Source organism: Bison bison, unplaced genomic scaffold, assembly GCF_000754665.1.
Source record: "Bison bison bison isolate TAMUID 2011002044 unplaced genomic scaffold, Bison_UMD1.0 scf7180017864223, whole genome shotgun sequence".
Taxonomy (NCBI): domain Eukaryota; kingdom Metazoa; phylum Chordata; class Mammalia; order Artiodactyla; family Bovidae; genus Bison; species Bison bison.
In genome coordinates, this window is record NW_011494795.1 from 359,490 (window position 1) to 374,385 (window position 14,896).

General features: G+C 46.0%; 1 protein-coding gene across 5 annotated transcripts; it reads left to right on the forward strand.

The window, feature by feature from the left end:
- Nucleotides 1–2,725: 2,725 nt before the first annotated feature.
- On the forward strand, nt 2,726–14,051 carry ZNF789 (zinc finger protein 789). Of its 5 annotated transcripts, none has more exons than XM_010845715.1 (5): nt 2,726–3,002; nt 6,733–6,810; nt 8,374–8,500; nt 11,553–11,666; nt 12,709–14,051. In XM_010845715.1, the coding sequence occupies exons 2-5, from the start codon at nt 6,742–6,744 to the stop codon at nt 13,719–13,721; spliced, it is 1,323 nt and encodes a 440-aa protein (XP_010844017.1). In that variant the 5' UTR covers nt 2,726–3,002; nt 6,733–6,741; the 3' UTR covers nt 13,722–14,051. The 5 variants fall into 5 exon arrangements, with proteins under 5 accessions (XP_010844017.1, XP_010844019.1, XP_010844018.1 ...); XM_010845717.1 differs by having other exon boundaries at nt 2,726–2,869; XM_010845716.1 differs by having other exon boundaries at nt 2,726–2,976; nt 12,709–13,852.
- The last annotated feature ends 845 nt before the right edge of the window (nt 14,052–14,896 follow it).

Below are 14,896 nucleotides of genomic sequence, written 5' to 3' on the forward strand. Positions count from 1 at the left end.
ATGGCCACAAAGAGGGAAAGCAGTGAAACAAGTAGTGTTTATTAGGAGGAAAGAGTACAGTACATGCGGGTAGACTCACAGTGGGCTCAGAGACAGTCACACCCTTGTGTAGTTTAAATCACTTTTATGGGACATTTCTTCCAGTTTTTCTTTGGCCAATCATTTTCATTTGCCTGGTTCAGAGTCCTTATTTGGTGTATCTCAGGGTCTTCCCTCATGTTTACAGGCATCTCTCAGCCAAGATGGATTCCAGCAAAGAGGCCTATTGGTAGCTTGGCATCACTCCCCTTTTAACCTCCAAGGAACTTTCTAGTCAGAAAGTCTCCTTGACAAAGAGAATGAGATATATGTGGTCGCTTACCTTCTGTCTGGGCAGGTCCCAGCCTCCTCTCTCAATTGTCCTGCGATTCTCATCTTGCAGTACTGGTGCACGGGAAATGAATTCTCAACTGCTCACCCTGGGGTGGGGGGGGTACCCATCTACCTACTGCCTCAAATCCACCCCTTGCAAGAGGACTTTACAGGGGGAGGCAGAGGTAGTAAAGAATTTAAAGCAGGAAAATGAGAAAGGCAGTGTTTTCCCCGGAATGAAGTCAGAAAATTCCAAGGGAACTTTGAAGTTTCTGAGCTATTTCAAAGGAAAAGCTATCTGACCTGTAACAGGGGTGTCTGGATTTACTTGGGGCAGGGGGCCAGATGCTGAGATTTTAGGTCCGCAGTGATTCCCACACCAGGATGGTGGAGGGAAGAAGGTGGACAGTGCAGCACAGATTTACACTAGAAGGGCATGTGATCCTAACTCTGAGCACTTTGTTTCAGGTCCCTAAAGAAACTGCGCATTCCCATGGAGTTGGAGCAGGTTCTTCCAGGGAGGGGCGGGGCAAGGAAAGCCCTGGTCTGAACTGGGAGCTCTGGGCCGGGACAGGGGAGGGTTCTTTCCTGTACATCTAAAGTGCTCATTTAAGCTCCTGGCTTGAACAGGTTTAAGATAAAAGCATACAATTCTGTGGGCCACTTATGTCTAAAACTAAGGTGTGACTTTGCCAACAAAGGTCTGTCTAGTCAAGGCTATGGTTTTTACAGTGGTCATGTATGAATGTGAGAGTTGGACTATAAAGAAAGCTGAGTGCCAAAGAATTGATGCTTTTGAACTGTGGTGTTGGAGAAGACTCTTGAGAGTCACTTGGACTGCAAGGAGATCCAACCAGTCCATCCTAAAGGAGATCAGTCCTGAATATTCATTGGAAGGACTGATGCTGAAGCTGAAACTCCAATACTTTGGCCACCTGATGCAAAGAGCTGACTCATTGGAAAAGACCCTGATGCTGGGAAAGATTGAAGATCTTCAGCTCCATCAGTATGGATGTCCAACTCAGATGCATACATGACTGCTGGAAAAATGATAGCTTTGACTAGACGGACCTTTGTCAGCAAAGTAATGTCTCTGCTTTTTAATATGCTGTCTAGGTTGTTCATAGCTTTTCTTCCAAGGAGCAAGTGTCTTTTAATCTCATGGCTGCAGTCACCATCTGCAGTGATTTTGGAACCCAAGAAAATAAAGTCTGTCACTGTTTCCATTGTTTCCCCATCTATTTGCCACGAAGTTATGGGACTGGATGCCATGATCTTCCTTTTTTGAATGTTGAGTTTTAAGCCAGCTTTATCACTCTCCTCTTTCACTTTCATCAAGAGGCTCTTTAGTTCTTCATTTTCTGCTGTAAGGGTGGTGTCATCTGCGTATCCGAGGTTATTGATATTTCTCCTAGCAATCTTGATTCCACTTTGTGCTTCATCCAGCCCGGCACTTCACATGATGTACTCTGCATGTAAGTTAAATAAGCAGGGTGACAGTATACAGCCTTGACATACTGCTTTTCAAATTTGGAACCAGTTTGTTGTTCCATGTAGGGTTCTAACTGTTGCTTCTTGACCTACATATAGATTTCTCCAGAGGCACATAAAGTGGTCTGGTATTCTCATCTCTTGAAGAATTTTCCAATTTGTTGTGATCTACACAGTCAAAGGCTTTGACGTAATCAATAAAAGAAGTAGATGGTTTTCTGTAATTCTCTTGCTTTTTCTATGATCCAACGGATGTTGGCAATTTGATCTCTGGTTCTTCTGCCTTTTCTAAATTCAGCTTGAACATCTGGAAGTTCATGGTTTAGGTACCGTTGAAGCCTGGCTTGGAGAATTTTGAGCATTACTTTACTGTATGAGCATTAGCATACTGAGCGTATGAGATGAATGCAATTGTGCTGTAGTTTGAACATTCTTTGAACATATGGAATCAAAGATTAATTAGTCGTACTATCAATTACAATTAATTACCACTAAGTCTTCTCTTTCTTTAAACAACAGCATTAAGTAGAAAAGTAAATTCCGGATAACATAATATCAGATGAATATTTTTATGCTAATAGCATATGTGTGTATTATTCATTATATTTAATTTTTTGTTTAATTTTTTTGCCTAGTCCAGGGTCGGCTCTCTAAAAAGTCATTCTGGACTCCCAAAAGGAGGGTTTAAAAATACCCAGCTACACAAAGGTTCACCCGTGGAGATCTTGCTACAATCTGTGGGAAAAGAAAGTGCTTGGGGTAACCAACCTGGAAATCACGTGGCCTAGACCACTCCATCTGCGGCGGCTGATTGGCTCCGACCAGAACGGCAGTTGCGAAGAGACGTGAGTGCCCCGCCCCCTTACTCGCAAACTCCCCGCGACCGGCCACAGCGCTTACCCCGATCAGAGAGTTGTGAATCCTCCGAGCTTCCTAGAAGGTCCTCCGGTGGGGACGCTCTGCTCGGCCTGCGCTAGTGATCGGGCGACAGGCACAAAGATCTTCCGCATGGACACCTCAGGTGGAGGTTAGCCGAGGTCCCGACCTAATTCCGAGTCTGGCCTGGCGCCTCCATAATGGAGGCCAGCTCCATGGCAGCCGCAGGTGCATCCTGAGGACTTCCTGGAGGAGGAGGCACGGCGGGGGTCGGAGGCGCGGAGGTTTGGGGAGAAAAGAGCTAGTGTGATGGGCGGAGTGGGGTGCCAGGGGAAGCCACGGTGGCCCCGCCACAGGTGTGAGAGCTGGAGAGACAACCCCCTTTCCCTCGAATCCCGTGCCCCCCACCACGTCCCTCCAAACCCCCGGTCTTCAGGGCATTTACCGAGAGACTTCCTGAAGAGGCCAGCCTCTGAGTATCATGTCAGGTCCTTTGGCTTTAGAGAAGTTCAGAGTCCGATGAATGAATGGCTGGTTAATACTATTGTTTGCTTTGGCTTTGTTTGTTAGTCGCTCAGTCCTGTCCGACTCTTCGCGACCCCCATGGACTGTGGCCCACCAGGCTTCTCTGTCCGTGGAATTCTCCAGGCAAGAATACTGGAGTGTGGCACTTCCCTGGTGGTCCGGTGGCTAAGACCCTGCGCTCCCAATGCAGGGGGCCTGGGCTTGATCCCTGGGTCAGGGATCCCAGGTCAGGGCTTGATCCCAGATCACACATGCTGCAACTAAGATCCTGTACAGCCAAATAAATGCACATTAAAAAAAAAAAGAGTGGGTAGCTATTCCCTTCTCTAGGGGAATCAGATGCACCCAGGGATCCAACCCAAGTCTCCTGCATTGCAGATTTTGTTATAAATTGAATTATGGATTCTGACTTCCAAATGCACAGTGCTCACAGCAGGTAATCTACTTTAGATAGTGAAAGGGTCGATGTCCCTTCCCCAGCCATGGAGCTATTGATCACAAGTGCCTCCTTGGTTAAGAGGCAAGAGGGCTTACAAACAGTGTTTTTAAAGAAGGAGACCAGAATGTAACAGACTTTCTTAAAAATGCAGTTACATGAAACAAGGTTTGCCAGTGCCCAGAAAGGCACCAGAAAAAAGTGGAAATCCTCTGTATCTCATCATTTGTGTATTCCCTGAGAGAAACATTAGATTTATTATATTAAAGAAGAACCAAAGTGGAGGCCACAGTTTAAGTATACTCCCAGGCCAGCTACCCAGAGCTGCAGAACCAAAACTTTAACTGTCCTAATTTCCCATGAAGAGCTGGCTCTGTCCTTAAAGGAAACAAGCTTTCTTCACGTCTGGGTAACCTTGCAGCTTCCTAGCAGCTACAAACAAGTAAACTTGTACCGTGGTACTCTTCTGAAAGGACCGTCAGTTCTAGTAACCAGTCCCAAGAGAAAACAATGTACTTCCTCATTCCTGTGCACAGGAGGAAAATAATTTTCTCTCTACCCTTCTGAGTACTTAGCTGAGATTCCTGCAATAAAAAATGAAGACAAACAAGTTTCTTAACATGTATACCTCAGGTAAGAGGCTTCCCAGGTGGCACAGTGGTAAAGAATCCACTTGCCAGTGCAGGAGATGTAAGAAACATGGGTTCAAACCTTGGGTCAATATTCTTGCTTGGAAAATTACATGGACAGAGGAGCCTGACAGGCTGCAGTCCACGGGGTCGCAAAGAGTTGGACACGCCTGCACATGCACACACGCTTACCTTGTATAAACATGGAGATTCCCAAGGAAAAATGATTAACCCCTGAGATGGCTTAGAATTCAGGTCTATTGTAAATGCAGTCTTCATAGGGAAGGGAGTTGTTTAGTTGCTAAGTTGTATCTCTTAAGACTCTCTTGAAAGTTCATGACTCTTGAGACCCCATGGACTATAGCCCACCAGGCTCCTCTGTCCATGAGATTTCTCTGGCAACAATACTGGAGTGGGTTGCCGCTTCCTTCTCCAAGGGATGTTCTTAACTCAAGGATTGAACCCACGTCTCCTTCATTGCAGGTGGATTCTTTGCCACTGAGCCACTGGGGAAGTCCTAGGGCAAGGGGAGGGAGGTTCTATACCTGGAAGAGGCTGAAACTGCAATTAGGCTAAGTATTAGGTGTCGGTTTGCTGACATGGGGCTTAGCACAAGTGAGTCCACATGGCTTGTGAGATCTTAGTTCCCCCAACCAGGGATTGAACCTGATCCCCAACAAGGAAAGCACTGAGTCCTAACCACCAGACCACCAGGGAATTCTCCTTTTGCCCGCCCGCCCCCCTAACCTTTTTTAAAAAACAGCTGTTTTTTTAAGTGCCTGCAGCTCAAAATAATCAGTTTTCCAAAGTGGTATATTAGGGAGTGGGTTATTCTGCTGCCCATTTACATGTTTTATAAACTGAAGGGTGAGTGCGGAGGAACTAACTTCTTAAGACTTTCCATTTTGAAGCCCCCTTGTTCGCAGTTTGGTTTTCATTCCATAAACTGTTCATATCAAGTAAAGTCCTCTGAATTTTCTTTTGACAACAGCTGTGCCTGCTCAGTCGCTCAGTTGGTGTCCAACTCTTTGAGACCCCATGGACCCTGCCAGGCTTCTCTGTCCATGGAATATTCCAGACAAGAATACTGGAGTGTGTTTCCTTTTCCTCCTCCAGGGGATCTCCCAATCCAGGGATCGAACCAGAGTCTCTTGCATCTCTGGCATTGCAAGTGGATTCTTTTTCACTTGAGCAGCCTGGGAAGCCCCTTTGACAACAGTTAGCTCTTTATATATCATATGTAGCCTAAAATCTCTGATAACTTACCTAAAATCATTGTTATACTCTCTGAGCTGATTCTGTGTGACGTAGAAACAAACTGCTGCTGCTACTGCTGCTAAGTCACGTCAGTCGTGTCTGACTCTGTGCGACCCCAGAGATGGCAGCCCACCAGGCTCCCCCGTCCCTGGGATTCTTCAGGCAAGAACACTGGAGTGGGTTGCCATTTCCTTCTCCAATGCATGAAAGTGAAAAGTGAAAGTGAAGTCCCTCAGTCGTGTCCTACTCTTAGCGACCCCATGGACTGCAGCCTACCAGGTTCCTCCGTACAGGGGATTTTCCAGGCAAGAGTGCTGGAGTGGGGTGCCATTGCCTTCTCCAAGAAATAAACTAAGACCGCCCAAATGAGAGCAGGCAAAGGTTCTTCAGGCAGAGCTTGTTATACTAAGTGAACTGGCCACTATCACATGTTTGGCAGAGACTCAAAAGCAAGCAGGAGAAACTTTAGAGTGGAAAAAAGGGAAAACTCAACTATGCTGAGTTTTGAGGAGATCGACTTGGAAAACCTGGAGGCAGGTTAAGTAAAAGAAGCAGGACTCCCTTCCACCCGGCCTCAGGGAGCAAGCAAGCAGGGGAACCTATTCTTTGTTCTTGCTCCCCGCTCCTGCAGTAGCGGCCCCAGTAAAACCTTGCTTGGGGGAAAAAAAAAAGGGCAGGACATCCTATGTGATTTGGTAGGGGAGCACACCCGACTTTCTCTACTGGTCCTGGATGGAGGAGGGGGACACATGTTAGGGACAAGTTCACACTTGCCACCTAAGTCCTGATTGGGCGCCTGTTGCCACGTTGCTTCTGGTTTGGGTTCCAGGCCAGAGCTACAGGTTGCAGGTTAGAGTTCTGTTTTTTCCTATAGTCTGGTCCCTTGATATATTGAGTCTCTCACTGAGGTGCTGAAGAATATATTCTAGAGAGAGGGCGAGGGCAGAGGCACAGGTTTCCTAGGATAAAAATTAGAAATTGATCTAGCATCAGAAATTCCTAAGACCATTCTAGCGGCTGCTTTCATTGTAATCCCACATTCCAACACCAAACACTGTGACTTTGCACTACTCGAGCTTTGTTGGCCCCATTGGCATTCCCCATCTAAAGTCTGTCTAGTGAGAGAGCTTTGATTCAGGGCTGACCTTGTTTTCTTTTTTCCTCCAGCTTAGCCTGATGGCCAGGATCCAGCCCCATTTTGGAGACCAGGCCATGGAAGCCATGTTCCTGCCAGTCCCATGGAAGGTGAGCTGGTCCCCCTGCCTCCACCTCCTCAGTGTGGTCTCAGCAGCCAGGCAGTGGTTTTCACATGGCCGTTGGGGCTGAGCCATCTTTATCAGCTGGGGGGTGTTTCCTTCGTGGATGATATGATGCACAGAGCTTGAACTCTGGGGTCAGACAGGATCAAATCCAGGCTCTGTTTTAGACATGTCACCTAATCTCTCTGGGGCACAGTTTCCTTATCTGTAAAACGGGGTCATGACAGTAGCTGTCATGAGGATTCAGTGAAGTGAGGCTCTTGGAGTGCTTGGCAGAGGATCTAGTGATGTTTCGAGCGCCCTGTAAGTTTTAGCTGCCGTCACCACAGTTGCTCCGTGTTTGTGTCAGTGAGCATTCTTGAGTACCTACTGTGTGCAAGATAGATATGTCCTTTGTGCTGGGAGAGAGACTCTTACCCTAAGGACTTTACAAGCCGTTTAGGGAAGGAGATATGGAAACAAGCTCATATAATTCTGATCCCTTGGATTAAAAGGTACAGTAGAAGTTTAGGTACTGATGGTAACAAGAGGGAGGGTGATTTTAAGAAGTCAAGTTGAAAAGTTAGTGAAAAGTCAGGAGACACATGAGGAAGCCATTGTGACAATTTGTAAAGACCAGTCGTGGACAGGAGGGAGTTCAAAGGGAACAATTTGACCCCACTGGCCCAGCATGTCCACATTTGCTGAGGGAACACAGAGCTCTGCCTGCCTTTCTGGTGTCATCTCCCGCCTTCCCTGAAACAGAGGACCTGCACGTGGGGATGTGAACGCTCTTCCCCACCCCCCAACCTCCCCACCACTGTGTATCCTGTTCTCCCCGCCTACAGGCAAACTCACCTCTGCATATGTTAACACTCAGCTCAAAGATCATTGTTTCTGTGAAATCTCTGATTTCCTGCAGTAACTGTATTGCTCTCCCCTGTGTTCACACGTGGGCAGAGGGCTGGCGCGAGGCTCAGAAGGACACTCCAGGGGAGCTATGAAGACTGAAGTCAGAGGGGGGTTTGTGGGGTGACTGCAGATGTGTGTGTAGGTTTTCTTTACAGAACTGGTCCAGTTAGGGGTGGAGAGAGTGGAAACAAGAGGAAGGCAGGCATGGGAGCATCTCTGTAAAGACAGGAACAGAGTATGCATCCTTGCCAGCCTCGGGGAGGGAGGCAGAGGAAGAGCACGTGCCTGGGGAGGACACGGCTTTCTCTGCTTCCTCACTTCACCTTTGCCCTCAGGCATATGGGGTGTCTCTACACATGGAGCAGTTCTGACACCAGCTGGGTGCCCCATGATTTGACTCAGTTCTGATTATCTGAATGACCGCAGCAGAGACCAAACAGCCAGAGAAGCCTCACACACTGACCACGTGTCCCTCTAGAGAGAACATGTGTGACTCTAGTGCAGAAGAAAGAACATGCATGGCCTGAGGGTCAGAGCTTGAGTTGAGCCCTGAGTCTGCTAATTAACTGGATGAGCCTTGCCTGTAGGACAACAATAATACTGTGGCCCACAGAGCTGTGATAAGAGCTGCAGCTGTAATGAGTCTCTGTATTTCCAGGGGTTGCTGTCCTTTGAGGATGTGGTTCTGTACTTCACTAGGGAAGAGTGGGACATGCTGGACTGGGCTCAGAAGGCCCTCTACAGGGACGTGATGCTGGACAACTACAGACACGTCGTCTCCTTGGGTAATGAGCTGGCTTAAGATTTGAGTGTCTACGCAAGTCCTTGGTTTCTTCCGTGCAATGCCCAAAGCAGAAAAAGCTCTGAAAACCAGTTTTATCATAACTCATTTGGCTATAAGGCCTAACCTGAAGTCATCAGGTGGTTAAACCTGATTTTATCCTGTAGGAAGCTATTTATCATCCTTTTTCTCATTTGGTCTCCATATATATATGTATAGCATAATAAATATCAGAAAGTTTTTCTAAGGTTTCAGCTCAACCCCTGTTGAGGGTGGTACATAATAGAAACTATACCCACACTCAAGTCACCTTTCTGAAATCTGGAAAAATTTTGAGTCCTGAAACAAATCAGGCCTCAAAGTTTTCAAGTAAGGGATTGTGGATAATGAGTAGTTTCCTTTTGTTTTAGAGTTTGAAGACATTCATCCCCCAGCCTGAATCCTCCACATCTGTAAGACTTCTAGGAGTTGAAAAGATTGTGGCCCATGCAGATTCCAAAGTCTACCTTCTTCCTCTCTTGAAAAGTCTTTCTTTCTTCTGTCTGAAAATGGTTTCCTTCTTTGCTTATACCATCACCGGGTGCCCAGGAGATGATTCTTCACTGACTTCACTTCTGTACCTCCTCAGCTTCCACCTTCCTGGGAGCCCACCCTCGTCTCATTCAATGCAGAGTCTCCTACAGAGGGAGGCTCCTCGACGGATTTTTCTTTGTGGAGCATGTTTGACCCCATGCTGACACTCTCGGCAGATTCTTGACCACCTTTGTGGGATTGTCCACCCACCACTGGATGCTTTAATGTTTATTTTTGTTTGGAAAGCATTCAGGGGCTCCCAGACAGCTGTGTGATCACAAGGGTCGCCAACCAGTCCACTTAAAACCATTCTGTTCTTCACTAGTACAGTATTGAGTAAGTTACATGAGATATTCATCATTCTTATTATGAAATAGGCTGTGTGTTAGACAATTTTGCCCAACTGCAGGCTAATTCAACTATTCTTGGCATGTTTAAGGTAGGTAAGACTAAGCTATGATATTCAGTAGTTTAGGTGTATTAAATGCACTTCTTTTTTTTTTTTTTTGAAATTGCCAATATTTTATTGCTTTGGCCTACAGAAACAGCCCTTTCGCATCATTCAACCTAATGAAATCCTATCTATTTTTCATCTATCAGAAAATTAATGTAAATGCATTCTTTTTTTTTTTTTTTTTGAACCTGGACTGGCATCTCATTTCATACATGACATTTCACATGTTTCAATGCCATTCTCCCAAATCTTCCCACCCTCTCCCTCTCCCACAGAGTCCATAAGCCTGTTCTATACATCAGTGTCTCTTTTGCTGTCTCGTATACAGGGTTATTGTTACCATCTTTCTAAATTCCATTTATGCGTTAGTATACTGTATTGGTGTTTGTCCTTCTGGCTTACTTCACTCTGTATAATAGGCTCCAGTTTCATCCACCTCATTAGAACTGATTCAAATGTATTCTTTTTAATGGCTGAGTAATACTCCATTGTGTATATGTACCACAGCTTTCTTATCCATTCATCTGCTGATGGACATCTAGGTTGCTTCCATGTCCTGGCTATTATAAACAGTGCTGCAATGAACATTGGGGTACAGTGTGGAGATTCCTTAAAAAACTGGAAATAGAACTGCCTTATGATCCAGCAATCCCACTGCTGGGCATACACACTGAGGAAACCAGAAGGGAAAGAGACACGTGTACAACAATGTTCATCGCAGCACTGTTTATATTAAATGCACTTCTAACTTACAATATTTTCGATGGATTTATGGGAGCTTCCCTGGTGGCTTAGACGGTAAAGCATCTGTCTACAATGAGGAAGACCCGGGTTCGATCCCTGGGTCGGGAAGATCCCCTGGAAAAGGAAATGGCAATCCACTCCAGTACTATTGCCTGGAAAATCCCATGGACAGAGGAACCTGGTAGGCTACAGTCCATGGGATCGCAAAGAGTTGGACATGACTGAGCGACTTCACTTATCCTGTAAATGGGCTTCCCTCATAGCTCAGTTGGTAAAGAATCCGCCTGCAATGCAGGAGACCCTGGTTTGATTCCTGGGTCAAGACCCAGGTTTGATTGCTGGGTTGGGAAGATCCGCTGGAGAAGGGATAGGCTACCCACTCCAGTATTCTTGGACTTCCCTTGTGGCTCAGCTGGCCTGGAGAATTCCATGGACTGCACAGTCCATGGGGTCGCAAAGAGTCAGACACGACTGACTTTCACTTACCCTGTCCTGAGAAGAGGATGATGTGTGTATATACACACTCACACATGTAGTTTTTTGGGAGGGAGGTGCTCTAGGTCTTAGTTGCGGCATGAAAGATCTTTCATTGCAGCACACAGACTCTCTAGTTATGGTTCACAGGCTTAGCTGCTCTGCAGCCATGTGGGGTCTTAGTTCCCTGACCAGGAATGGAAACCTGTGAGCCCTGAATTGCAAGGCAGATTCTTAACCACTGGACCACCAGGGAACACCCCAACACACGTAGTTTTTAAAAACAAATTCATATCATAATTTACATGAACTTTGAATCATGCTACATGTGAGTTTTGTATTCTGCTTTAAAATACCTGGGGAGCCTTTTCCTATTTTAAGAAATGTCCTTTGAATTCATGGATTTTCAATATTAGCCTAATATTCTGCCTTCATTGTATCTGGCTACACTTTAATCCTTCCCCTGTTGACATTTGGTTTATTTCCAGTTTGCACTGTTAGGATTCTGCTGAACATCTGGGGTGCATTAACCTTTGCCCATTAACCTTTGTCCTCATTTCCCTTAGGCTCTATTCTTAAGAGTGAAATGACCATGTCCACGAGTGTGAATATTGTTCAGGCTTTCAATCAAGATGCCGAGCTTTCGCAAAGATGGTGCTGATTCCTCTCCTCAGATAATCCTTCTGATTATTGTCCTGATCTCTGCTTGTTGCTGCAGCCCTGCCACCCAGACCCCCAGGGGTAGACTGAGCTCTGGGACCTCTCCTGCCACTTGCTAACCACCACATCCCATTTACTTCCCCACGAGTAGGATTTCAGTTTCCCAAACCTGAGGTGATCTGTCAGCTGGAACAGTGGGAAGAGCCGTGGATCCTGGATCTGCCGAGAGCGGGGACTAGGAAGGCTTCCGGTAGTGCCTGCCCAGGTGGGTGAGGAGCAGACCTGGCCCCTGGGGGTCATGCAGAGTTGGTGACACCATCCAGGAGACCCCGCCTGCACCCGGATACCAAGCCGGGAGTTTGGCTTGTGTTCTCCTGCTTGTTCATCCCTACTGTCCCCTGATGGTGGTGGGTATGATCGTTGCCCCTGTTCCCCAGAGATAATCCCCAGCTGGATTTCAAGTCTGCAAAGCTCATCCTCTTTCTCCTGCAATAAAGCTCATTCTATTTCTACTAGAGGCAGGCTGGTGCTTTCTGACAGCTCTCAGGCCATTCTAGATACTCCTTTTTTCTACCCTCATCACTTACCCTTTTTCTGTACTTTCCCTTGTTCCCTTGCTTTCATTCTGTTTTCCACATCCCCTTGGTGTTTCTTGATGTTCCTGCCTTTTCCTACTTACTGTGTCCTGATGGCTGCTTCTTTCTACCCTTTACCACATCCCTCTGCTCCTTGGATTCTCAGCCTCAGCTCTGTTGACGTTTTGGGCTGTTTGATCCTGGGCCTCACAGGATGTCAAGCAGCATCATTGGCCTCCGCCTACTACATTCTGGCAGGACCATCCCTGGTTGAGAGTCACTGCTCTGTTCCATTGGCTTTTGTGCTGTTTCTCAGGTTCCTTTTCTTTTCTGACACACTGCCTCCATTTTAAAGCAGTCATTTCTCCCAGAATTGTGAAAAACATGCTTCTCTAGAAAGTACAAGATGCTCCCTCTCTCCTAGAGCTATGTGACTCTGCTGGGTACCAACAGGAAGCTGTTTTCCCCACTAGTGGAGAAGGGTGTGTTCAGTTCTCACATTCTCTGACACACTTGTGCATATGTTAGTTGGTTAGTTCGTGATGTCAAGAGCTCTTTCTGATATGAAAGCTGAGGGTCCTACAAAAATCAGAATACTGGCTTTTTAATATGGCGATGGAACCAGGTGAGCACTTCTTAGCCTCGTTTGAGTCTCTCATATCACAAACAGTTGCTTCTTTCCTTTTGTTCTGTAGCAGTCAGGTAATTTGCATATTCTTTTTATTTGGCTAGATTCGGAAGCCAGATTCCAGACGAAAGAGCTCACCCCAAAGGAGAACACTTCTGAAGACTTAATGTTATGGAAGATGTCAGCACTAAAGCAGAAAACAGCCAAGGAGCCTTCAGAAGAGTTATGTGAATATAATGAACTTGTGGACATTTACGGATTTTCACTCCCTGCTACTGGTGATGAGTGCTGTAAGGACTTCCTTCAAAGCCTTAACCTTATTCACAGTCGGAGAGCTCAGACATGGACACAGCAGGGCAAATATGATGAGTACGGAAAACCCTGCCATCAGAGATCACAGCTTTTGAGGCATAAGAGAACTCTGACAAACGCAAAATCTTATGAATGCCACGAATGTGGAAGAGCCTTCCAGCGGCAGGCAAATTTTGTTCGACATCAAAGACTTCACAGTTCAGAGAATCCTTTTGAGTGTGACATATGTGGGCAGGCCTTCAAACAGAAGTCCACTCTGATCATCCACAAACAGGGTCACTCACAAAAAAAGCCATATAAATGTCACGACTGTGGAAAGTGTTTCCGTCAGATGGCATATCTCGTTGAACATAAGAGGATCCATACCAAAGAAAAACCCTATAAGTGCAGCAAATGTGAAAGAACGTTTAGTCAGAATTCAACGCTTATTCGACATCAGTTAATCCACAGTGGAGAGAAACCCCACAAGTGCACTAAATGTGGAAAAGCCTTTGGCCGGCACTCAACCCTTATGAGCCATCAACAGATTCACAGTAAACAGAATGCCCACAAATGCAGTGAATGTGGAGAATCCTTTGGTCGCAATGTCGATCTCATTCAGCATCAAAGGATCCACACGAAGGAGGAATTCTTTGAGTGTAGAGAATGTGGGAAAACCTTTAGCTTTAAGGCAAATCTTCATCGACATGAGGTTATTCATACTGGAGAGAGACCCTACAGATGTGACAAATGTGGAAAGTCTTTCAGTTGGCGCACAAGCTTTATTAAGCATCAGGGTACCCACAGAGAGCAGGTATCTGCATGATATTAACTGGAAAAGCTATCATTTAAAGTCCAGAACTTAACCGCTATGGCAAGTATGTATAACCTGATTGTTTCATGAAAATTAATAAACAAGAACTGGTTTTTCTGGGGGGACCCTCTCCTTGTAGCCAACCTTCTGGCTGCAGTAATTAATAGAGGACTTCCTTGGTGGTCCAGGGGTTAATACTCCGTGCTTTCACTGCAGGAGGTACAGATTTGATCCCTGGTCCCCCCGGTCAGGAAAGTTCCACATACCACACGGTGCTTCCTAGGTGGCTCAGCAGTAAAGAATCCACCTGCCAATGCAGGAAATGCAGGTTTGATCCCTGGGTGGGAAAGATCCCCTGGAGAAGGAAATGGCAACCCACTCCAATATTCTTGCCTGGGAAATCCCATAGACAGAGGAGTCTAGCAGGCTATAGTCCATGGGGTCGCAAAGTTAGACACAACTTAGTGACTAAACAAGAACAAAGATATCTATTTACACATTTATCCTTATATATAAATTTCTAAGGACTATGTATATATGTATGTCCACAATTCCTTTTTTTTTTAATTTTACAATTTAAAAAATGTGAGAGCAAACATGTTTTCTTATGATCCGTTTGACTGCCAAACCTGAGATGACCTGAATTTATTTGCTGGTGAAGTAAAGACTGTTTATCCCCACTAGTGTACATATTCACACATTTTGTTCCAATGTGTTCAGTAATGGAGTGCTGGCTTCCCTGGTAGTTCATCTGGTAAAGAATTCACCTGCAATGCAGAAGACCCCGGTTCAATTCCTTGATCGGGAAGATCCCCTGGAGAAGGGTTAGGCTACCCACTCCAGTATTCTTGGGCTTCCCTGATGGCTCAGACTGTAAAGAATCCACCTGCAATGTTGAAGACCCTGAGTTGGGAAGATCGCTTGGAGGAGGGCATGGCAACCCACTCCAGGACTCTGGAGAATTCCCCATGGACAGAGGAGCATGGTGGGCTACAGTCCATGGAGTTGCAAAAAGTCGGACACAACTGAGCAACTAACCACAGCACGGCACATGGAGTATTAGTGCAAACCCCTAAGCGGTTTTATGTAAAATACCTATCTACAAACTGAAAAATTCTGATTTTTGAAACATTTATGCCCCAAGGATCAAGGATCTGGGGCTTTGAGAGAGGCACATGTCACATCAG

Excerpts from the sequence above, each read along its gene's own strand:
- ZNF789 (XM_010845715.1), top strand. The coding sequence starts at position 6,742 with ATGGCCAGGATCCAGCCCCATTTTGGAGACCAGGCCATGGAAGCCATG. Across the intron at positions 6,811-8,373 it reads TCCTGCCAGTCCCATGGAAG|GGGTTGCTGTCCTTTGAGGA; the intron begins GTGAGCTGGTCC and ends CTGTATTTCCAG. Across the intron at positions 11,667-12,708 it reads TTCCGGTAGTGCCTGCCCAG|ATTCGGAAGCCAGATTCCAG; the intron begins GTGGGTGAGGAG and ends TTATTTGGCTAG.